Source organism: Schistocerca americana, chromosome 7 (assembly GCF_021461395.2).
Source record: "Schistocerca americana isolate TAMUIC-IGC-003095 chromosome 7, iqSchAmer2.1, whole genome shotgun sequence".
NCBI classification, from domain to species: Eukaryota; Metazoa; Arthropoda; class Insecta; order Orthoptera; family Acrididae; genus Schistocerca; species Schistocerca americana.
Window position 1 is genome coordinate 591,949,664 of NC_060125.1, and position 25,619 is coordinate 591,975,282.

Below are 25,619 nucleotides of genomic sequence, written 5' to 3' on the forward strand. Positions count from 1 at the left end.
GGTACTCATGTAAAGTATGTACTGAATGATTACCTACTGATCAGCAGGGACTGAAGATATTTTGTGTCCCTAAATGAAAGTGATTTGCATATGTGTAAATGTAGTCATAAGTTAATCGCCCTGAATTGGCAGTATTCTTAGACAGTAGAGTGTACAGCCGTGAGAAAGAATTGTTTATGAATCATTCCCCAAGAGATGATTGCTGTAGAATTTTAACACATCTTTATCATCCATTTCTTAAACGATGTTCTGAAGGTATAATTTTCTCATTTAACTCCACGCTTGATGTCACATTTACATGTAAAAATTATGATGCACCTGAGGTACCCTTTACACTCAAATTGAATAATAGCGGATTAATCTTGAATGCCACACATTGTGATTTATCGTGTGAACTATTTGATACGCCTAGTGTATTGCCAACTACATGCCACTGGACATTTGCTATTAACGAGAATGTTATCTGTATATTACAATGATTCATACATATTAAAATATGGAAAGCATTCCTTATCAAATTTTCCTGAAGACAATAATTTAGTTAAGGACATCCCTGAAAATGTAATCTCTTGCAATAATGAGTTAAACTTCATTGTAGCAGCGAATAGAATTAAGTCCTTCGATTCATCCAGCAATGTTAATGCATACTTGATTATCAGTATTGTGTTTTTATTGTTTTTATTAATTTGTCTTTTGTCAACAGCATTGGTCATGTATGAAACTGTCATCCTGAGCCGGCCGGAGTGGCCGTGCGGTTCTAGGCGCTACAGTCTGGAACCAAGCGACCGCTACGGTCGCAGGTTCGAATCCTGCCTCGGGCATAGATGTGTGCAATGTCCTTAGGTTAGTTAGGTTTAATTAGTTCTAAGTTCTAGGCGACTGATGACCTCAGATGTTAATTCACATAGTGCTCAGAGCCATTTGAACCATTTGCCATCCTGAAGGCTCATTTCTTTGCACCAAACGTTACTGTATTTGCAAACGAAATACGTGTTGCAGTGCCTTCTGATGCCGCAAATGGCGAAATAGATTCGTAACGCCCAGGGGGTCGTTTGAAGCCACCTATGGTTGCTCTTTTTCTCTGGGTAAAGTGATGTAAGGGTTTAAGGGTTGAGCGCAGGCGTACGGTACGATACACGCGCTCGCCAGCCAACCTGTTTGGAATGCTGACAATTTGCTTGGTCAGTAGATGCGCGTCCGGCCACACTGCGATGCAGATTACGCCACTGGCCACTGTCCGCAGCATACAGTATTAACTAGCGTGTCCACGGGCGCAAATATGTCTCTTTTCTTAGCTCATCATGGAGCCTTTCAATACGACCATAATTAGGATGTCAGACACAGTGATGATGGGTACGTGTAGCATGCATGTTTTGTAATCCGCCTCTGTTAATAAACTGTTTAAACTTACTTCTTACTTGTGTATAAAATATTCTCGGTATTCTTGCCGCGTCAGTTCTAGATAAAATCTCGAGCTTTCGACGACTACCTCCATCGTCATCGTCAGGAGCTGACTGTCTCTACTGCTGCTATGGTAGCCTCTATATAGCCCGAAGACGGCTTCTGATTGGTCGGATTCTGATTGGTCGGCGATTACGTGCTGCTGTCTCAGACGGTGTCACTGTGTGCGCCGGTGGCGCCACCGATTCCGTTTAAACGTAAACCTTGGAAGGAACGTCTCTGCTGCTTCTCTGCCTCAAGCGCTCGTTTCCACGCACAGCTCAGATGGTATCCGCTATCGCGGTTAAAGTTCTTTTGGCTCATTCTGATTTCAACAGCCTCCTTAATAACAGAATCCCAGTACGTGGAGGCATGGGACAGAATTTGACGATGACGATGGAGGTAATCGTCGAAAGCTCGAGATTTTATCTAGAACTGACGCGGCAAGAATACCGAGAATATTTTATACATAAGTGCCGCCGCGAAAAACTTCGTTCTCATCTTACTTCTTACTTACAAATCCTGTCAAAATATTAGTATAATTATCATCTGGGGCAACAACACAAACTATCCACTTACAATATTTATTTTCATGTAATTATTCAATTTTTATAATGATGTGAAATGATATTGAAAAACTGAAACCACAAACATAAGTTTTGAAGAACATTCCATTGCAACCATGCACCTTTCTCTTGACGTACTGTGTACAAAATACTGAAAGAAATTGTCCTTGTCCTGCTTGTGAAATTGTTTCCGATACACTACGGTTCTTCACACTTTAACAACAGCCTTCCCCAAGTTGTCACCCTGCAGCATACCGGCGAAGGCTTTGGGGGTGTTTTGAAACCCTTCTGTTACAGTCTCACGGTATTTGATTTTTCCCTCTCGGACCCACTGCATCAGCAGGGTAATGCCCTCTTCCCAGCGGTTGTGCCACCGTGAATACAGGAACCCCTCCATGCGGAGCTGCTTGAATATGGCTGCGGGCTGGATGATGGTAGCCTTCGGGAGGTTAGATTCGTTGTATCCAGATATCGAGCAGCACACGGAGATGCGGCCCCACTCTCGCATGCTGTTGATGACTGCGCTACTCAGCTCGCCGCCCACGTTGTCGAAGTACACGCCGTCAGCGCCTCTGTGACGTCATTCGTCTTGTAGTTAAATGCGTGATGGAATCCCAACTTCTCTTTCAGCCACTTCAGCTGCGGAAGAGAGTCCAGTTACGCAGCTAGAAGCGTGAGCTCTGAATTTTCGTAAATGGTTATTGAAATAGTACTAACTCATTTTGCTTTGTAGGTGACTGTTCAAAATCGTTCGAGGCGAATGTTTGGACTGTTCTTACTAATAGGTCCACAGTCAACACCTCCCCCTTTCTATCTCCATAAATAATACCTCTAAAGTGTGGTAGATTTTTGTACTATATTATTATTATTATTTCCAATTGCGCTTTATTTTTCATTCTGGAATAATAAGGAGCAGTCAAATAGAAATGAGACAGATGGGAAAAAGTAGATCAACTGTTTATTATTTCAAAATTAATCAACGTAACTGTTAACACGTTTACTCCACAGTGAGACAAAATCGTCGTTCCTTTCGTGGATAAGCGTTTGCGATTGCCTACAGAATCTTGGTTATACTGAGGTGTGCATCTCTCCATCTGAAGCAAATTGACAGTCAAGAATGTCTTTCTTCAGGGCTCCGAAAAGGTGGAAATCGCATGGGGAGAGATTTAGACTCTATACAGGATGTGTGAGGGTCTCCTAGCGAAACTTCTGCAGCGAAATCGAAGAACCTTAGCAATATGTGGGCCTGACCCTTGGCAAGTTGCCAAGTTCTTTTTTTTTCCAGTGGGCTGCAGAAGTTTCTCCGGGAAGTCCTCACACATCCTCCATACAGCCTCAATCTCTCCCCACGCGATTTCCACATTTTTGGAGCACTGAAGAAAGACATTCGTAGCCATTGCTTTTCTTCGGACGGAGAGGTGCACGTCTGGTTACAACCAAGATTCTGTAGGCAACCGCAAACGTGTCTCCATAAAGGCAACGACCGTCTTGTCTCACAGTGGAATAAATGTGTTAACAGTTACGTCAATTAATTTTGAAATAATAAACAGCTGACTTATTTTTCCCCCCTGTCTCATTTCCATTTGACTGCTCCTTATTTCGCTGAAGGTAGTGACCATCTTTTCCCACAGTGGTTTACATGTATTGGCAGTTACTCCGATTACTTTTTAAATAATGAAGTATACTTGCTTTTTTCCATTGGAATCATTTTTGCTTTTTTCCATCGGAATCATTTTCATTTGACTAGCACTTATAAAAGTGATATTATTAATGTAGTAGTGTTCTCTATTTTGACTATTTTTTTTAATAACTTCTGGATATGTTATGATGTATTCTGTTCCATAGGATCAGCATTGATCGTTGTTCCTAAAAAGCAGATAGGGTGGTCACATTCGAGTAGCTGTAGTTGGCTGTACTCTCCAAGATCAAAGACATTTGTAACTCTGTAAGTAGATCGAGAGAAAAAGGAATTTTGGGTATGTGAATTTTCCGCCCAATAGATAGTTAATCGCTTGAAAATGATTTAAAAATGTGTTATCAATACAGTATACAGTGAGGAAACAAAACACTCTTCATCATAGCTAATTCATCAGTTAAAAAACCTCCATACTCATATAGACGCTTAGTTTCAAGTTTGTCCTTACTTTCTTTTATGTCTTCATTGATAACAATACATGTCCAATACTATGTGCCTCAGATATTCATTACAGCTCTCAGCCACACTATTCAATTAAGTGCAGATCAGATGCTATACCATACACGCAGCTTCTACATCTGCATGTACATGTATAATCCACTGTGAATGTAGGGCCCTACTTTGAGCACAATGCGTCCGTAGATCTACCATATTCTCAGTCAGTACACATACTCGTTCCATTATTTTTTGTCTCTCTTCTAATGAAATCTGGATAAATAACACCCAGCAGAATTGGTAGTGACACTGTATGTTAAGCTAACCCCATCTGGACCTTTTCATCATCATCATTAGTTGGTTCACTCATTACTAATTATCGTCACCTCATTTCGTCATTTATTTCTTAAGTAACTGAATATTCGACCAGACGTCTCCATCCACCTCGATCTTTAACTCTTTCTAAATTAACGTAGAGAGGTAAAGCAATTATCTTCCTCAGTGATCCAACCATCTCTTTGCTGCTCTTTCTCGTAGTCTTTTGCTTACGATTTTGCCTCACTAGACGATCCTCCCTAAACTGCCTGCTTCTATTCCCAAAATGTGCCCAAAGACCTAGAAATATTTTTGAATGAGATGGGAAGATAAATTTCTTATGACTCTAAGTTCTTCTATAATGGAAGCATTTGTTTTTCTTTCTGTCCATGATACGTATAACGTATTCCGCGACCGCATATCGAAGGTATCAGTTCGACTATTGCCACTAGCTTTCACGGCCCACGTCTCACGACTGTACAAGAATGATTCCACCAGACGCATCTTCATTGTTTTGGATATTGCCCGGTTCTGCCAGACCTTTGTGAGTTTAACCGTCGGGACCAGGAAATCCGGTTCCTCACTTTAACCCTTTATCACACTGTCCTGTGTCATTTTTCAGAGATCGTAAACAGGTATAGTCATTCAGTACATTCAGATCTGTTAAGCAGCCTGCTAGTTGCATTTGATCTATATCTTGGTGTATTATAACTATTAGTTTGGGTTTTTTTGTGGTTATCTAGAGACCTAAATTTAAACAAGTAGTCTTCACTCTGGAGAACAGATCAATAAGTTCCTCCCCACTTCCAACAATAAGGGCACTATCACCTGCAAAGAGTAGATATTACATTTTCCTGCGCTCAGCATCGCTGCACATTACCGTCGTGACCACAGCAAGCCGTCTGTATGTGAATGGGGAAGAGAAGGAAACTGCGAACACAGACCATTTAAATGGTAGTCCACTCGCAATGTATACGACTTGCTTTTATATTTCACGTTTCCCAACAACAAAGATCACGAACGAAACAATTTTTTGTGCTTTGTAATTATTTTTGACGCGCTGAAAACATAATATAACTTTGGGCGGTACAAATTCTCGGCGTAAGGGCAGACACCGACAGATTCACAGATTTTCGCACTCGGGTTGCTGTAAATCATGATTCACTTAGTTTCATAATAGAAAAAATGTGTTTCACACAATTATGCCGGTCGAAATATTGCAGCACTTTTCCAACCTCTTTATGGAGACTTGGAAATTCTACGAGAGGAAAGCAATGTAGACGTCCTAGACAGTTTTAACGTAAAAATATTTCTCATTAGAACGGGAACTACCTTTCAGGTCAGTCAGTTACAGTTAATTGCACATACACAGGGGCGCTTTCAACTGAGACGTCAAACGTTCTCGAGAACACCTGTAAGACAGACAGACTGTCGTAGGACACTATCCTTGTAATTCTTTCATGGGCACAATGAATTCTTCAAACCTCGCGTTTTCCTTAACAGCAGCGAGCTTAGGGAATTGGACTGTGTTTGTCTGAATGTGTCCCTTCTATAATCCGATCTTCTTTTTGAATGCATTCCCATAAAATCAGAAAAAAGATGTTTCTCCCTTGCAATGTCTTATTGTTCAAGTCCACTTAAAATACTAGGTCTCCAGTCCTTTCTGGATGATCTACTTTTCAAGCCTCCTCTCCAACCCCCCCCCTCCCCCCCCCCCCCCCGTCCACCTCTTTTTCATAAATTCAGCAATAGCGTATTGACTTAATCGACGTACTTTGTAGTGATATATAAAGTCTCCATACCTTCGATCAGTTCCATGGAAAACTGCTACAACTGAGAGTGGAATAATGTGAGCGACTTCAGCAATTTTACTACTCGTACCACTCATTTCTACCAGTGTGGCATGCCTGTACATGTAGCACAAAAAGCTTCTTGATCTGCAGAACAGTGAATTCCGTCTGTCGATTGTTGTAATTTTTCGCTCTTTCATTGTTCGCTAATTCTTTAAATTGTTTCTGCATGGTATTGTAATATACAAGAAACTGATATAGGCATGCGTATTCAAATAGGGAGATATGTAAACAGGCAGAATGCGGCGCTGCGGTCGCCAATGCCTACATACGGCAGAAGTGTATGGTGCAGCTTTTAGATCGGTTACTGCTGCTACAATGGTAGGTTATCAAGATTTGAGACTGGTGTTATAGTCGCCGCACGAGCGATGGGACACGGCCTCTCTGAGGCAGCGATGAAGAGGGAATATTCCCTTACGATCATTTCAAAAGTCTATCGTGGATATCAGGAATTCAGTAAAACATCAAATCTCCGACATATTTGCGGCCGGAAAAAGGTCCTGCAAGAACGGGACCAACGACGACTGCACAGAATCGTTCGACGTGACAGAAGTGCAATCCTTCCCCAAACTGCTGCAGGTTTCAGTACTAGGCCATCAACAAGTGTTAGCGTGCGAATCATTCAAAGGAACATCATCAATATGGGCTTTCGGAGCCGAAGGCCCACTCGTGTACCTTTGATAACTGCGTGACACGGAGCTTTACGCCTCGCCTGGGCCTGTCAATACCGGCATTGGACTGTCGATGACTGGAAACATGTTACCTGGTCGGACGAATCTCGTTTCAAACTGTATAGAGCGGATGGACGTGTACGGGTATGCAGACAACCTCATGAATCCATGGACGCTGCATTTCAGCAGGGGACTCTTCAAGCTGGTGGAGGTTCTGTAATGGTGGGGGTGGTTGCAGCTGGAGTGATATGGGACTACTGATACGTCTATACACAACACTGACAGGTGACACGTACGTAAGCATCCTGTCTGATCACCTGCATCCATTTATTCCCCTTGTGCATTCTGACAGACTTGGGCAATTCCAGCAGGACAATGCGATACACCACGTGTCCAACAGAGTGACTCCAGGAACACTCTTCTGAGTTTAAACATTTCCGCTGGCCACCAAACTCCCCACACGTGAACATTAATGAGCATTTCTGGGATGCCTTGAAACATGCTGTTCAGAAGAGGTCTCCACCCCCTCGTACTCTTACGGATTTGTGGACAGCCCTGCAGGATTAATAGTGTCAGTTCCCTCCACCACTACCTCACACATTAATCGAGTCCATGCCACGTCGTTTAGCGGCACTTCTGCGTGGTTGCGGGCGCCCTACATGATATTAGTCAGGTGTACCAGTATCTTTGGCCCTTCAGTTTAGTTTCACAGCAAATTTGCTGTACCCATCACTTATGCAAATGCATAAGACATATTGGGAATAATAATCCCTATCTTCTGTCATCCCCATTCCTTTTTAGAGGCTTGTGACGATGGATTGCTAGACTGCTTATTTTGTGCTAACAGCCACTGGACCTGTGAACGTCTGTCATACCACAAACAAATAGCGGACGGCAGACAGCGCTGACACCATCATTCTGCCCAGCTGTAAAGAGTCGTGCCGACCAGCTTATGACACACTGCAATACTACACTACTGGCCATTACAATTGCTACACCACGAGGATGACGTGCTACAGACGCGAAATTTAACCGACAGGAAGAAGATGCTGTGATATGCAAATGATTAGCTTTTCAGAGCATTCACACAAGGTTGGCGCCGGTGGCGACACCTACAACGTGATGACATGAGGAAAGTTTCCAACCGATTTCTCATATACAAACAGCAGTTGGCCGGTGTTGCCTGGTGAAACTTTGTTGTGATGCCTCGTGTAAGGAGGAGAAATGCGTACCATCGCGTTTCCGACTTTGATAAAGGTCGGATTGTAGCCTATCGCGATTACGGTTTATCGTATCGCGACATTGCTGCTCGCATTGGTCGAGATCCAATGACTGTTAGCAGAATATGGAATCGGTGGGTTCAGGAGGGTAATACGGAGCGCCGTGCTGGATCCAAACGGCCTCATATCACTAGCAGTCGACATGACAGGCATGTTATCCACATGGCTGTAACGGATCGTGCAGCCACGTCTCGATTCCTGAGTCAACAGATGGGGACGTTTGCAAGACAACAACCATCTGCACCAACAGTTCGACGACGTTTGCAGCAGCATGGACTATCAGCTCGGAGACCGTCGCTGCGGTTACCCTTGACGCTGCATCACAGACAGGACCGCCTGCGACGGTGTGCTCAATGACGAACCTGGGTGCACGAATGGCAAAACGTCATTTTTTCGGATGAATCCAGGTTCTGTTTACATCATCATGATTGTCGCATCCGTGTTTGGCGACATCGCGGTGAACGCACATTGGAAGCGTGTATTTGTCATCGCCATACTGGCGTATCACCCGGCGTGATGGTATTGGGTGCCACTGGTTACACGTCTCGGTCACCTCTTGTTCGCATTGACGGCACTTTGAACAGTGGACGTTACATTTCAGATGTGTTACGACCCATGGCTGTACCCCTCATTCGATCCCTGCGAAACCCTACGTTTCAGCAGGATAATGCACGACCGCATGTTTCTGGATACAGAAAATGTTCGACTGCTGCCCTGACCAGCACATTCTCCAGATCTCTCACCAATTGAAAATATCTGGTCAATGGTGGCCGAGCAACTGGCTCGTCACAATACGCCAGTCACTACTCTCGATGAACTGTGGTATCGTGTTGAAGTTGCATGGGCAGCTGTACCTGTACACGCCATCGAAGCTCTTTTTGACTCAATGCCCAGGCGTATCAAGGCCGTTATTACTGCCAGAGGTGGTTGTTCTGGGTACTGATTTCTCAGGATCTATGCACACAAATTGCGTGAAACTGTAATCACATGTCAGTTCTAGTATAGTATATTTGTCCAATGAATACCCGTTTATCATCTGCATTTCTTCTTGGTGTAGCAATTTTAATGGACAGTGGTGTAAATGAAATGTCGTGCTGTACCGGGTACTTCCAGAAAGGAATGATCAAATGCAAGATGGACCAGACCAAGCCTTGGCCTGCAAAGCAGCCAGCACGAAGTGTGGCAGGCTGCGGCCGGCCCTGGTATAGAACCTTGACTGACTCCATTTGTCACGTCTAAGCATTTAGAGTATTCACCATCCACCTTTATGGTTGCAGTATGACTGGTACGAAGATCTTTCAATAATGATACTAGGTACTTCGAAATCCCAAAATCATTGAGCACATGCCTCTACTCGTCCCACATGACACAATCAAAGGTCTTTTTTATAATCTAGGAAAAAAATTTAAGCAGGGCACAAAATTCATGACATTTTCCAGTTACCTGCCTCAAATTCAGGCTTGTCTTTCGAGTAGTTTTACTTGTGACAGGACCTGCTTGTTCTGCAGAAATCTGAGACTGCAGGAAGAACAGATGCAGTCCAGTTTTAGGCATTCGCCAGTCTGCTTGGTGGCATTCTCGATTCAACTAATCAGAATATCAGGTACCATGTCTGAATTCATGTAAATGTTCTCTTCCTCGAAGTTACATTCTTTGCAATACAGTGTAGTGAAACCAAAACGGGATAGTGTCTTACCTTAGCGTTTGATCCCGCGAAACCAATTACTTTGCACCCCTTGAGGCGCGCTATCTGCCCGACTATGGACCCCACAGCACCTGCTGCCCCACTGACTACGGCGACCTCTCCCTCCTTAGGCTTGCAGACCTCCAGCAGTCCAAAGTAGGCCGTGATTCCGGGCATGCCCAGCACCCCCAGAGAGAGGGAGAGGGGCAGCTCCCCCAGGTCTGGCACCAGCATGGCCGGAGACACGAAGTAGGGCGCGTCCGGCCCCACGTCGGCCACGGTGCGGTCGCGCCACCCCCAGTAGCCGACCACGTACCGCCCCACTGGGAAGTCCGCAGCACGGCTCTCCACGATGCGGGCCGCCTGTGGGCAGAGGATAATATTCCGTTACCTGCATATCACTGCATAACAACGAATAAACACCTCACCACAAACATCTACATCTACACAGATACTCCACAAGCCACTGTACAGTACGTGGTGGAGTGTACGTTGTACCACTACAAATCGCTTCATTTCCTGTGCCACTCACATATAGAGCGAGGGAAAAACGGTTTCTACATGCTACCGTATGAACCCTAATTTCTTGTATCTGATCATTATGGTCCCTACGTGAAGTGTATGCTGGCGGCAGGAGGATCGTTCTGCAGTCAGCATCAAATGACAGTTCTCTAAATTTTCTCAATAGTGCTCTTCAAAAAGATCGTCTCCTTCCCGCCAGGGATTCCCATTTGATTTCCCCAAGCATCTGCGTAACATTTACCTGTTGTTCGAACATACTGGTAACAAATATAGCACCTCGCCTCTGAATTGCTTCAATGTCCTCGTTCTATCTGACCTGATGTGGATCCCAAATACTCGAGCGCTATTCAAGAACAGGTTGCACCAGCATACTGTTTGCGACCTCTTTTACAGATGAGCCATACTTTCCTAGAATTCACCCAATGAACCAGAGGCTATTATTCGCCTTCCTTACCAAGTCCTCACAGCTCGTTCCATTTCATATTGCTCTGCAACGGTACACCCAGATATTTAAACAAAGTGACTGTGTCAAGCAGGATTTATGCTGCATCCGAACATTACGGGTTAGGAGTTTCTATTCATCCGCATTAATTACATTTTCTCACATTTAGAGCTAGCTACCATTCATCACACCAACGAGAAATCTTGCCTAAGTTATCTTGTAACCTCATACAGTCACTCAGTTTCGACACCATACGGTACACCACAGCAATCTTCAGTAAACAACACCAGATTGCTGCCCACTGCGTCCGCCAAATCATTTATGTATACTGAGAACAATAGCGGTCTTATCACACGTCCCTGGGGCACTGCTAACGGTATGATGAAAACTCGCTGTCTGTTAGTTAAGAAACCTTCGAGCCACTCACGCATCTATGAATTTAATGTATATGCTCGTATCTGCGTTAATAGCCTGCACTGGGACGCCATGTCAAATGCTTTCCGGAAATCTAAATATACGGAATCTGTCTTTTGGCGTTCATCCGTAGTTCGCAGTATATTACGTGAGAAAAGGACAAGCGATTCTTCTAAAACTATGCTGATTCGTGGGCATTATCTTCTCAGCCTCAAGAAAATGTGTTATATTCGAGATGAGAATATACTCAACAATTCTGCAGTAAACGGCAGTTAGGGATATTGGTCTCTAATTTTGCGGATCCGTTCTTTTACCTTCTTATGTGCAGTAGTCACCTGCGCTTTTTTCCAGTCTCCTGGCGAGAGATCGCAATAAATGCAAGCTAGGTACTCGCTGTAAATCCGAATTGTGATTCCATCCGGACCTGGTAACTTATTTACTTTCAAATCCTTCAGCTGCTCCCCAACACGCCACAGATACGTATTACTGTGTCGTCCACGCAGGCATCTGTCCAGTGCTCAAATGACGCTACGTTTGTGCGATTCAGCTGCGTGATCGATTTCTCGAATGCGAAATTTGAAGCTTCGGCTTTCGTTTTGATATCTTTAACTGCCACAGAAAAAACTGGTCAACAAGGGAATAAATGATAGCCTTAGATATGCTTCGCGATTTTACATGGGGCCAGAAATTTGTCAGGTTCTCTGCCAGACCTTTTGCAAAGGTATGACACTGGCAGTTGTTGCATGCTTCGCGCATTATCTTTTCACAGACGCACGAATCTCTACTAACCTTTGCTTGTCGTTATTTGTGCGCTCTCTGACTTAATGATATAATAACATTTATTTCTCTCTCTCCTTTGTTTATTTGTAACATACCTATCCTCTATTGTTCTTAAGTGCTAATTTGTGTATCTGGAATAGTCACACCACTAGCAGAAGATATATTGTGATGCTCTTCTGTTAGAGATTCACGGCCTTAAATAATATCGCTGCAATAGACAGACTTTCATTAGCACAGATATTACTACTACTATTCAAACTACTTTTGAAATGTAGTGCTGAAGAAGAATGCTCGAAAAGAGATAGTTGCACCATTTAATTAATGAGAAATACTGAATCGAACAGGAGAGAAAAGAACTTTATGGCACAACACCACTAAAAGAAGGGATCGGCTGTTAGGACACATTCTTAGGCATCAAGGAATTGTCAACTTGCTGTTGGAGGGAAGTGTGTGTGCATGGGGTGGGGGAGTAAACATTGTAGAGTTTGACCAAGAGACGAATACAGTAAACAGGATCAAATCGATGTAAGTTGCAATTGTTATTCGAAGGTGGAGAGCTTTGCACAGGATAGACTAGAGACGAGAGCTGCATGGAGCCAGTCTTCGGATTGAAGACCACAACAACTACTTATGTTACAGTCGATTCTGCATAGCGATTTACGCCCAGTTTCGCTGCTAAACATAAACATTTGTAAACTCAGCAAGATTTACGAAAAGAGTATACTGTCGTGCAGTGACTTCAAATTAAATAATTTGGTTGTGCATGTGCTGGGAAGTAAATTTTGCTTTTATTAATTTGCACTAATTTTCTTTAAAGAATGATGAATATTCGAGCAGTTAGTGCGACGTTTTCCAAGTTAGAAGACTGTTATGGAATTTGCACAACAGACTATACTCAGCCGGCCAGAGTGGCCGAACGGTTCTAGGCGCTACAGTCTGGAACCGCGCGACCGTACGGGACCAAGTTCGAATCCTGCCTCGGGCATGGGTGTGTGTGATGTACTTAGGTCAGTTACGTTTAAGTAGTTCTAAGCTCTAGGGGACTGATGACCTGAGAAGTTAAGCCCCATAGTGCTCAGAGCCATTTGAACCAAGACTATACTCTTTACGTGAATTACGATAGGAACAGATGCTCGATACGAAATATCATTGACATCGGGAGATTGTGGAATAAAACACTAGTCACACTCTTGTCTGACAGTTCTGCATATTGTCCATAGCTCCTTGTTTTTACATAACTGTCACCGTTTAATTTTTAATACGAACACTGTTTGCGAAAATTACATAAAACAATTTGATATCTTCCCATAAATCGAGAAGGTTGGACAATGTTCAAAACAAAACGAAATGTTGTTACTGTCACTTCGGACTCTCATTTCGAAATTTGGAAATTTGTGGTAAGTGCTACCGGACCAAACTACTGAGATCATCCGTTCCTCAGCTTACACACTACTTGATCTAGCTTAAACTAAATTACGCTAAGGAAAACACACACACCCATGCCCGAGGGAGTAATCGAACCTCCAACAGGAGTAGCCACGCGAACCGTGACAAAGTGCCCCTGGCCACGCGGCTACCCTTCGCGGCACTCTCATTTGAATAATGCTCATCCTTATTGTACTTTCACCGTAGAAGTTGTGTTTGATTGCTTTTGCGGCATCGTTGTAGTCGATGGAGCTGGAAATAATATGAGGGTCGCTCGAAAAGAAATGCACCCTATTTTTTTAAACCCATCTTTTATTCTACATGTTTGAAAGTTTTACAGTGTGTAGATACATCCTTAGGAACAATATTTTCATTTCTCCACATAATTCCCACCCCTCTCAACTGCCTTACGCCATCTTGGACCAGCGCCATTATACCCGCACGGTAAAATTCTGGACCACCCTGTTGGAACCACTGTTTGGCAGCGTGCACAAGGGAGTCATCATCTTGAAACCTTGTTCCACGAAGTCTTTCAGTTTCCCAAAGAGATGATGGTCACATAGAGCCAGGTCAGGATTGTAAGGCGGGTGTTTAAGTGTTGTCCATCCAAGTTTTGTGATCGCTTCCATGGTTTTGTGACTGACATCTGGCCGTGCATTGTCGTGCAACAGCAAAACATCCTGCTTTTGCCGATTTGGTCGAACACGACTCAGTCGAACTTGAAGTTTCTTCAGTATCGTCACATTTGCATCAGAATTTATGGTGGTTCCATTTGGCATGATGTCCACAAGCAAGAGTCCTTCGGAATCGAAAAACGCCGTAGCCATAACTTTTCCAGCAGGTGTGGTTTTGAATTTTTTTTCTTGGGTAAATTTGCATGATGCCACTCCATTGATTGCCTCTTCGTCTCTGGTGAAAATTGATGGAGCCATGTTTCATCACCTGTCACACCGCACCCATGGTCTCCGAGCTGATAGTCCATGCTGCTGCAAACGTCGGCGAACTGTTTGTGCAGATGGTTGTTGTCTTGCAAACGTCCCCATCTGTTGACTCAGGGATCGAGTCGTGGCTGCACGATCCGTTACAGCCATGCGGATAAGATGCCTGTCATCTCGAGTGCTAGTGATACGAGGCCGTTGGGATCCAGCAAGGCGTTCCATATTACCGTCCTGAACCCACTGATTCAATATTCTGCTAACAGTCATTGGATCTCGATCAACGCGAGCAGCTATGTCGCGATACGATAATCCGCAATCGCGATAGGCTACAATCCGACCTTTATCAAAGTCGTAAACGTGATGGTACGCATTTCCCCTCCTTACACGAGGCATCACTACAACGTTCACGAGGCAACGCCGGACAACTGCTGTTTGTGTATGAGAAATCGGTTGGAAACTTACCTCATGTCAGCACGTTGTAGGTGCCGCCAACGGCGCCAACCTTGTGTGAATGCTCTGAAAAGCTAATCATTTGCATATCACAGCATCTTCTTCCTGTCGGTTAAATTTCGCGTCTTAGCACGTCATCTTCGTGGTGTAGCAATTCTAATGGCCAGTAGTGCATTATTATTATTATTATTGTTATTACTACTGAAACATCCCGGCAGATTAAAACTGTGTGCCAGATTGGGTTAACCTAAGCGTTCAAATATTCAAATGTATGCGTATATTCTTAAAGAGACGAAACTACTGAGGTCATCGGTCCCTAGACTTACACACTACTTAAACTAACTTATGCCAAGAACAACACACACACCCATGCCCGAGGGAGGACTCGAACCTCCTGCGGGAGGGGCCGCGCAGTCCGTGACATGGCGCCTCAAACCGCGCGGCGAACCTAAGTGTCTTGCCGGCAAATGCGCTTCACACTGAGACATCCAGGCACGACTCACGACCCACGTCCATAGCTTTACATCTACCAGTATATGCTACTAAAGTTTTCTTTATGATTTTCATGCTGGAATATGAAAGTAGAATTAGTGTGACCCATGGTTTTATATTTATAACTATTGTTTTTAATAATGTCTGGATGTACCCTGAGGTATCTGGTATCTATTGTTATTGACACGCTGTTCCGATGACCCAAAAGCTAAACTTTTTTTTTATTATTTTCATACTGGAATATGAAAGTAGAATTACTTGTGTCACACAGCTTTATGTTTATAACTATTAACTTTTCACTATACCTGGATGTATTTTGATGTATCTGTTACCTAGTGTCATTGAGACTGTGTTCGAATAGCTCAAAAGCTAAATAAATGTGTATGTTATTAAAACGTGTTTTTTAGAATATCGTAAGTTTAGCTTGCAAAACATTCTGTTAACAATATTCTTCCGGGTATTTTCCAGCTTTATCAAGCTTTTATATCGAAGACTGGCAATGTATATATTGCCTCGAAAACAACAATCAATAGGCAAAACTGATAAAATAGTAATTACTACCTTTTTTGTTAGTTTGTAAAGTGATCCGTACATCTTATTCCACCATTTTTCGAGCGTATTCGGAATAGTGTTAATTCACGTCTGATATCGAGGCTGATAACCGTAGCTGATAGCCATGACTGATAGCCTTCTTCAAGGTGAGTCGCTGTCAGAATATAAACCACTTGACTTAACACGTGGAGTAGGATCACGAGTACGACTGAGGTGACTATGCTAACAACAAGAGTGTCAAGTCATAGATAAAACATCATGAGTCTCACAAAGGGACCGTGCCTCTTCGTCATCACCGTTTTCGCTTAAATTTATGGTACATGCAGGGCTCGGCCAAAAATGGAAGTGACAGATGTGGGTGCTACAGATGGCCAAACGCTTAGAAAAGAGTAGCATTTTTGGCGCGGATCGGGAGAGACACGAGCAATTTATGTTATCGTACTTTCTCCGCAGCAGTTGGCGCAGCGGAAAAGAGTACTGAACAGTCAGCCGAGGGCCGTGGGATCGTCTCTCTGTGTAGGAACTTATTTTTATTTTTAGTTTTTATGTTCCTTACACTGCAAATAAACCTAAACAATCACTCACTCACACACTCGAGAGTCCGTTACCGCAGCAACGTATTTTCGCCATCTGTCCCTGTCTTGGGCTATTTCCTTCCATTCCGCTTCAGTACCTAGGCTCCTCAAATCAGCCTTCACATTGTCCTCCCATCTACGCCTCGGTCTCCCCACAGTACGTTTTCCCTCTAAGTGCCCTACCAGTACTCTGCTCGCTGACCTGCCCTCATCCATTCGAGCTACGTGACCCGCCCATCGCAGCCTACGTGATTTAATAATACTGATTATGTCAGGGCTTGAATAGAGTTCGTAAACCTCTTAGTTACGCAGTTTTCGTCACTCTCCGCTAATGTCATCCCTTTTTGCTCCGAAAATTTTCCTCAAAATTTTGTTTTCAAATACCCGAAACGGCTTTTCATTTTGCACAGTGAGAGACCAAGTCTCACACCCATACAACATAACTGGTAGAATAATAGTTTTGTATATTCTAATCTTTAAATTCCTAGACAGTATCCGTGATGAAAGTAATCTATTCAGTGAGAAGTAGCACGCATTTCCCGCCGGTAATCTCTTCTTCAGTTCGGATTCAATCTCATTTCTCGAAGCCACGCCTAGATACTTAAATGTGTTCACTTTTTCAAACTGCATGTCTCCCACTCTTAACATTTCCTGATCTACTGCTGTTGGCATTCTAGTAGTAGCCAGGTATTTAGTTTTGTCTTCACTTATCCTTAGGCCTACATCTTCACTAGCCTTGATTAACGCATTCGCATTTGCTGTAACAAATTCTTAACTATCGCTAATGATGTTTAGATCATCTGCATACCCTAATATCTTAATATTTCCATTTAACTCCACACCCTCTGAATTATCTGCTACCATTCGTACAATATATTCTAGGACTAAATTAAAAAGTAGCGAAGACAGGGCATCTCCTTCCATAAGTCCGTTCTTTATTACAAAATTCTTCTGACTCCAATTTCCCCACGCGTACTCTACCTTTTGTGTTTTTCAAACTCCCTTCTATAAGTCTAACATATTTCTTTGGTATTCCAAGTTCCAAAAGAATTCTGTACAATTTTGATTGCAATGCTGAATCATATGCTTTTGTAAAATCTATGAAAAGATTATGAAATGGTTAATTGTATTCCCACTTCTTTTCCAAAAATTTGACGCAGGGTGAATATTTGGTCTATAGTTGATCTGTTCCTCCCAAATCCAGCTTGGTAATCCCCCACAATTTCATCTGCATGTGGTGTAAGCCTGCTTAGCAGAATATTCTAGAAAATTTTGGAAGATAATAGTAATAGCGAAATCCCTCTATAATTACTACAATCCGTTTTGTCGCCCTTCTTAAAAATTGGGATCAGAATCAACTCCTGCCACTCTTCAGGTATCATCTCTGAGTTCCATACTTTAGTTATCACTTTGTGAACTACTTCCACCAATTTCTGTCCCCCATTTGTGATAATTCTGCAGTTATGCAATCTGATCCTGGTGTTTTACGGTTTTTCAATTTGTTGATTGCATCTCTGCTGTATGTATTTCGTACGCCTGCTCATTTCCTGCTTCCTGGTGTACATTTAATACATGCTCAAAATACGCCTTCCATTTACTTAATATAGCACTGGGGCCTGTCAGTATTCCCCCGGCATCCTCTTGAAGTGCAGTTGTCTTAGCCTTGAACCCCTTCCTATAACCATTTATGTCTAGGTAAAGTTCCCTAATGTTTTTTGTTTCACTGTTTGTTTCCATTTTTTTAACTTGAGTGTTCAAATAATCCCTCTTATTTGCCCGTAGCCTACGACCAACTTCCCTTCTCATGTTCAAGAAGTCCTCTCGTTTTTTGTCTCACATTCTATTCCAATCTAATCGCGCTTTTCTCCTTTCCTCTACCAATTTCTTGCATTCCTCGCCAAACCACGGTTTCCCCTTGTTCTTAATTGTACCTATAGTGACCTTCGGTGCCTCTTTGATATTATTCCTCACAGTGATCCACTGTTTATTTACATCCTCGTCTTGATCTTCGTGTGTCCTGAGAGCATCAAACCTATTTGAAATTTCTATCATGTACCTTCTTCTAAGGTTTTCATCATTTAGCTTGTCAGTGTCGAACCTAACAAGTTCTGCATTGTGACACCTTGATGTTGCTGTAGATAGCCGTTGGTGAACTTTGGCACCTACAAGAAAATGATCAGAATCGCAGTCTGCTGCCCTGAAAGTCCTAACATTTTCTTTACTAGTGTGCCAACTCCGATCTACAAGAAAATGATCAATTTGGTTTCGGGTGTGTCCATCCAGAGAGACCCAAATTGCTTTATGAATGTCCTTCCTTCTGATATATGTGCTCTCAGCAATCATGTCTTTTGAAACAGCAAAATTAACCACTCTTGTGCCATTATCATTTGAAATGTTATGCAAACTTTCTTTCCCAATTGCAGGCCGGAATGCTTCTTCCTTCACTATCTTCGCATTAAAATCACCTACGATTAATTTTGTGTCGTACGAGGAGAACTCATCAACGGAAATAATGCTCACTGTATTGTATTTGTTGATATTTTCATAGAACAAAGGGCAAAGGAAAGTGTGGGATTGCAATTAAATTTCCAAAAGGGGTTGTAAGGCGTGCACGAAAACTTCGTATATAAAATTAGACACTTATTTTTTTGCAGTTGATGATTTACACATTCTGGATTAACGTTCATCGTAAAAACAGGGAAATCAGCAATTTTCTCGGCGTCTTGCACTCCTTATAAAGCCGTTACATTGTTCTTTTACAGTTGCTATAAAAAGATACTCGGCTTACATTCATAAAAGGTTGTATCTCATCGCGTAGTTCGTCGGCAAACCACACATAGCGCATCATTTCGCCAAATATTCTTGAGATTAGCTAGTGACGTACAGCGGAATGTATTTTGAAGCAGTCTGCTCAGAACGTGATTTTTTTTTCTCTGGACGAGATAAGAGCAGTTTTGATGCTCTTTGGTCAAATGTTTTAGCAGACGATAAAATTGGACATCGCAGGGTGGCTCTAGCAGAGTCCATTTGGAGGAGAAGGGGGGTGGGGAATTACTTTTCGCAAATCCTCGTCGTATAATTGTGAGTTTGATTCCCTCCCCACGAGTCATTCAATAGAAGAAATTGGTTCTCCTGCGCGTAGGGTTTCATCACATCAAATACACTATACTGAGCGTTATCTCGATTTGCTTCCGGTGTAAGTAACGTAGAAATTGAAAATAAAAAGTAGTTACCGGACAGGGAATCGATGCCAGGATCGTCAGATTGCCGTTCTGTACTCTTCCCGCTGCTCCAACTGCCCCCTGAAAACTACGCTAACACAAAGGGCTCATGTCTCGCCCGACCCGCGTAAAATTTCTATTTTTTCCAAACGCGTGACAATCTGGAACGTCCACTTCTGTCACTTTCATTCCTAGCCTAGCCCTGAATGTGCACCGAATTCGGTAGAAATCGGTGGTGACGAATTGGCGCGGTACCCTAGTAAGAGTGAAATAAAGTAGAGTCAGCAAATTCATAGAGCTCACTAATGATGAGCATGATTATTAAAATGGACTGCATTTGTTAGAATGCCTGGCAGTAGAGACTCAGAACTATATTCCTCCAGCGGCGCAGACGTGAAATAAAGGGTTTCCATGATTTGTCGAACTGGGAACTCTCCTCTCGGTTGAGTAGGCTGTCTGCTAATCGTGTTTGCGCAGCTTCCTGAACTACTGAGTACCGATAGGATGAGGCTGTGGCCTGTACCTCTACGTCCCCGTAGTCCACTGAATGGCCAGTGCGAGTACAACGTTGAGCCGCTGCAGAACGCTGGTGTGTCGCTGTTGACCTGTGCACCGCTCTCCCGTTATGCGTATTGTTTGTCCTGCGTACCTCTTACCACAACGACAACGAATTTTATTTTTGCCCGCTTTTATTGAAAGTAGACCATTTTTCACAGATCTCAGAAGAGATGCTGTCTTGGCCCGTGGCAAGAAGATCACACATACTTTATGTACTTTATCATTATTCTGGCAGTTTGGGTAAAAACATTTCCCTCAAACGGCAGAAAAGCCGTAGATTTTTCCATCTCTTTCTTCTTGCTTTTTCTTTGGTTGGTCTGACGTTCTCGCTTGTAGAATCCTATAAATTTGACGGTTAGTGCCTCCATTTTCACTGAGTACGTTTTCGAAGGGTACCAGTTCGTCCTATAGGCTGTCAGCGTCGCACATTACATATGCCCTTCAGCAGGGTTGAAAGTTTATCATCTGCAGTACCATAAGAAGAAATAATAATATCCCAGACGCTCCCCTGCAAGATGATGAACTATTCTATCCGCTGGGAAAAGTGCAAGTAACACATTGTCCTTACATCGTTTGCACGAAGTATTATAGTAATACGAACTCCTGAAAACCACTGGGGAGAACGTAATATACACAATTTATTGCAAGCTACATTAACGATCCTCTAAAATGAATTTTCGATCATATACAAAAGTAACTCCGCCTGAACAGTCCAAGAAGGCCCAACAGTACCGACCGGCCGCCGTGTCATCCTCAGCCGGCCTGAGTGACCGTGCGGTTCTAGGCGCTACAGTCTGGAACCAAGCGACCGCTACGGTCGCAGGTTCGAATCCTGCCTCGGGTATGGATGTGTGTGATGTCCTTAGGTTAGTTAGTTTTAAGTACTTCTAAGTTCTAGGGGACTGATGACCACAGATGTTAAGTCCCATAGTGCTCAGAGCCATTTGAACCATTTTCATTTACTTCCTCAATCGCATTGCACAGCGCGAACTGTGCACTGACAAGCGGTTATGAAAAATGGTAATATACTATCTTGCACTGCACATAGCAAGTACGATTAATTAAATTTGATTTTTAACAGTCACATCATTATTCCTGGTAGCAACAAGTTGCGGAGCAGATGAGCGTTCAGTGCCCACAGGTAGGCCAATAAATTTAAGTACCACCAAAGTTCATGTTCCAATGTAAGGCACGGTGTTTGGCAGAGTGTATTTGTGAAAATAATATCAGTATCACTTCAGAAGTTTTGCACCAGTAAAAGATCTTGTGAATTTTCATGCAGTTTTATCAGAAAGTCAGATGCGTTGATTTTTATGTTCATTTGCTGTTTAATTACAATAACAGTACCGGTACAGTGATTTTTTGTAAGACTAACGATAAAGATTAGTAATATTCAGGGCCAACATTTTTAAATGAGTAATTTTGTTTTGCACTGAGATGGCGTATGTAAATTTCATTGAAAACGGATTGCCCTCTCACAGACCAATTGTTTGATGTACGGGCTAGTGTGTATCTTGCATCATGTAGCGAGATTCTCAAATCTCCCTTTAAAAATAAATTTTCACATAGTTACGAACTTCACATTGACGAACACGAGGTTGAAAAAATAAGTTGCTTCCAAAAGTGATCGTCCGTTTTCCGTGACCAACGAAATGATGAGGAAAACTATCCAAACAATTCGTGGTAACCGTCTTTTCAGGATGTATCATTTGTTGCACAACTACTTGCATGTTTCTCGGATTGTAAGTAATTTGGTACTAATAGTTCTGTGCTCGTTGGGTTAACAGTCATGTGGTAGAATTATATTCAGAGGGAGTTAAGTAACTCATGAAGAGATATGATAAATCCTTAAATCTGACTGGTGATTATGTAGAGAAGTAATGCAAACATCTATAGTAAATCCCCACTAATTCCTTCCCTTTCCGACAAAAAAATAAATAAATAAAAAATTGAAATGTATGTGAATTCCTTGGGGACCAAACTGCTGAGGTCATCGATCCCTAGACATACACATTGCTTAAACTATCTTACACCACACACACCCATGCGGGAGGACCCGAACCTCCGCGGTAGGGGCCGCGCAATCCGTTACATGGCGCATCAAACCGCGCGGCCACTCGGCGCTGCTTCCCTTCCCCTCCTATTCACCTGTAGGCCAGAAAGGTTCCGGATGGTAAAACCATGAAAACATTGGTATAGGTTTAAATGTTGATGTGTCACTTAATAATCGTTCTTCTGTTTACACTCTTGAAATAGCTAACTAATTCGTATGAGCATGAAGATTTATTACGTAACTGTCTACAGATGTGCATTCTGAGCGGAGGTTTAATTCACACTCAATCTTTTTCCAAACATGTTTAAACATCCGATGACTCATGACTTCATCTACTCCGAGGCTCCCCTTAAATCTAAGCGCCGTGCCCCGCTCAAGAAGTGCCTCAAACAAACAACAATGCAACACAAAACAAATGTTTGACCATATAAAAATGTCCTTTGCATTAAAATGACTCTTTCATGTATTTTTTAAACATCATTAACACTATTATAATATTCGCTGTAGAAACGTTTTTTTTCCATTTATATACGGCGACGAGGGTTCTAACTAATAAAAAAATTAATTCTTTTTAATTTTACTATTCACGCTTAAATATTGTACGTGGTGGGAGATTATGATTACTTTTATATAGCTATAACAATGAAATCCTACACGAAGCTGAAATGCGGTCGTACTGCACGTTTTGTTCATAAATGGTTATCAAGAATACTTTCTTTTGTATGAAATCCTAATGACATAAAACACTGTAATATTCCATAATTTACTACGTAAAAAGTCTTAAACTTAAGAAAAGAGGGGCCACAGGCTACAGAAACTTCATACGCCTAATGATTACGCGACTAATCCAGAATTACACTTCGCAAAAAATTCTGTATCTTCACAGGCCGACAACGAATAACATACATATCTGTGTTGCGTACAGGGACACAACAATTTAGAAACCTGCTCAGTTTGCTTTCTCAAGCTTACATAATGAGTTACGCTAAATTCTATCTCTTTGATCGCTTAAAAGGGTATTAAAATGCGGTAGTGTATTCATCAAGTTTGTTAAATGTTTGAATTTGCATTGCAAACTTCAACGCATTTAATCCAGTCGCACATTTTTGTGATATCATTACATATCTTCTGAACTCTGGCTACTAGCTATACTCAACGATAGTTAGTGATCACAAGACAAATATTACAGACTAAAAATACACGCTTTGTAACAAACATAGGTAGGAATTTATTAGAAGAAATAGTTATTAACGAAGGAGAAAGAAAAGGACGTGGCACTCTGCTATTCATTCTGTTATTTACAGTGACTTCACTCTTTGTAAATGAAAATGTAATATAAACAAAGGAATTAAGATTACAAATGTTCTTCTGTTTGCTGATGATATCGTTATCATTCAGAAGAATGAGAAAGACGCATAATGTTACATTTCAACTTAACTACTACGTCCACGGTTTGTTAGATTCATTATTACAGCTGCAGATAACTATTTTAGAAAACATTTATGTGATCCCGACTTTCTATAATTCGGACTAGGACTGGCCACAATTATACAGGTTTCGCTGTAGTTTTAAGACTTTTCTACTAAATTGGCTGAACAATTTCAATATTTCATTTATATCTGTAGTTCTCTGTAGGGAGCTTCCGATAAGTATCGTCGTTCAGCAGCGCACAGATCTTCGTATCATAGTCCTCGAACTCCATAATTACGGCGGCATTGCCCTTCTCAGCGGGAAGTACCACAATGCTTTCATCATTACGTAGTGCTCGAAGGCCGTTGCGCTCAGCCCTGGTCATGTTGGATGCTCGTAACTTCGCCTTTGCCAGTATAAAGCTGGGTTCTCGCCGTATTTCGTCCGCTGTTTCATGTGGGAGATTGTGGACTGCCTGTTCAACACCGCTTATTACTTCACAGACAGGAATGTCCCTCGGGGAAGGTGCGAAATTAAGTCCTTTCTTAAGTGCCGACATTGCACCCGCGTCTATATCTCTCGCCGTCAAGTTGATGACGGTGCGTTCTGAAGATCTGTGGTCCACACCATGTTGTTGTTGCGAAAGGCGGCCGAACTTTCCTTTCTGCTTCTCTGTAGTTCTTTTCTGTGCTGACGTCTGTTGAGATACCGTAGCAGCGTCGACCCATTCCCAGTCCAAAGCTGTGAGTGTTTTTGATAACTGCAGGTGCAAGGCCATAATAGGACGTCCATTTGCATCCAGCTGTTGCCTTGTGTTGTGAATCCTTTCTAGTAATAATGCAAAGCTGGCATGACGAAAAGACACAAGATCAAATCAATCTTCAGGCCTCCAACGAAAATCAGCCAATTACTGAGACCAGTTAAAGGCGCTGTAGGTCTCAGAACACCTGGAGTCTACGGAATACCTTGTGAGTGTGGCCAGAAGTACATCGGACAAACAGTGCGCACTGTGGAACAACGCAGGAAAGAACAAGAGAGGTATTATCGCCTACGCTATCCAGAGAAATCTGCGTTAGCTGAGCATGCGTTAAAAAACGGTCACCACATAAAATTTGGCGATACCTCTGTCGTGGCTCGCACTAACGGCTTCTGGGACAGTTTAATAAAGGAAGCTACTGAAATAAAAATTACCACAAACACCCTGTATAGAGACGGTGGCTTGCAGCTCAGCACTGCGTGGGATCCAGCGATCGCGCTCTTGAAGAGGGCACATCGAACGCTGACTCAAAACATGCCCATATATGGCAATTTCACGGGCACCAGTGACGTCACAGCCGGCAGCTAGCGTATATAAGGGCACACCAACAGCCCACTGGCAGTCATAACACTTGACAATGGCCAAGGAGTGCTTGGCCGAAAGCTCGTGTAGTTTTAAGCAATTGATACGGTTGGAAACCCGAGAACATTTTATTCAATGTTATCACTGCGAGACTCTGCATTCATACAGCTTCAAATACCGGTTCTCTAAATTTTTTCAGTAGTGTTCCCCGAAAAGAACGTCGCCTTCCCTCCAGGGATTTCGACTTGAGTTCCCAAAGCACATCCATAGAACTTGCCTGTTGTTCGAGCCCACCAGTAACACATCTAGCGGCCTGACTTTGATCCGGCCTGGTGGGGATCCCAAACACGCTAGCAGTTCTATAGAATAGGTCGCATTAACACTGTACCATAATTCTCCCAGTAAACTGAAGTCGACCATTATCCTTTCCTACCACAATCCTCATATGTGCGTTCCATTTCATATCGCTTTGCAAGTTACGCCCAGGTATTTAAAAGATGTCACAGTGTCA

General features: G+C 42.7%; 1 protein-coding gene across 1 annotated transcript; it reads right to left on the reverse strand.

Moving 5' to 3' along the window:
* Positions 1-2,534: 2,534 nt before the first annotated feature.
* Positions 2,535-24,547, reverse strand: LOC124623119 (prostaglandin reductase 1-like). Its single transcript, XM_047148908.1, has 3 exons — positions 24,353-24,547; positions 9,950-10,300; positions 2,535-2,645 (listed from the first exon to the last, which is right to left on the reverse strand). The coding sequence occupies exons 1-3, from the start codon at positions 24,545-24,547 to the stop codon at positions 2,535-2,537; spliced, it is 657 nt and encodes a 218-aa protein (XP_047004864.1).
* Between the last annotated feature and the right edge of the window lie 1,072 nt (positions 24,548-25,619).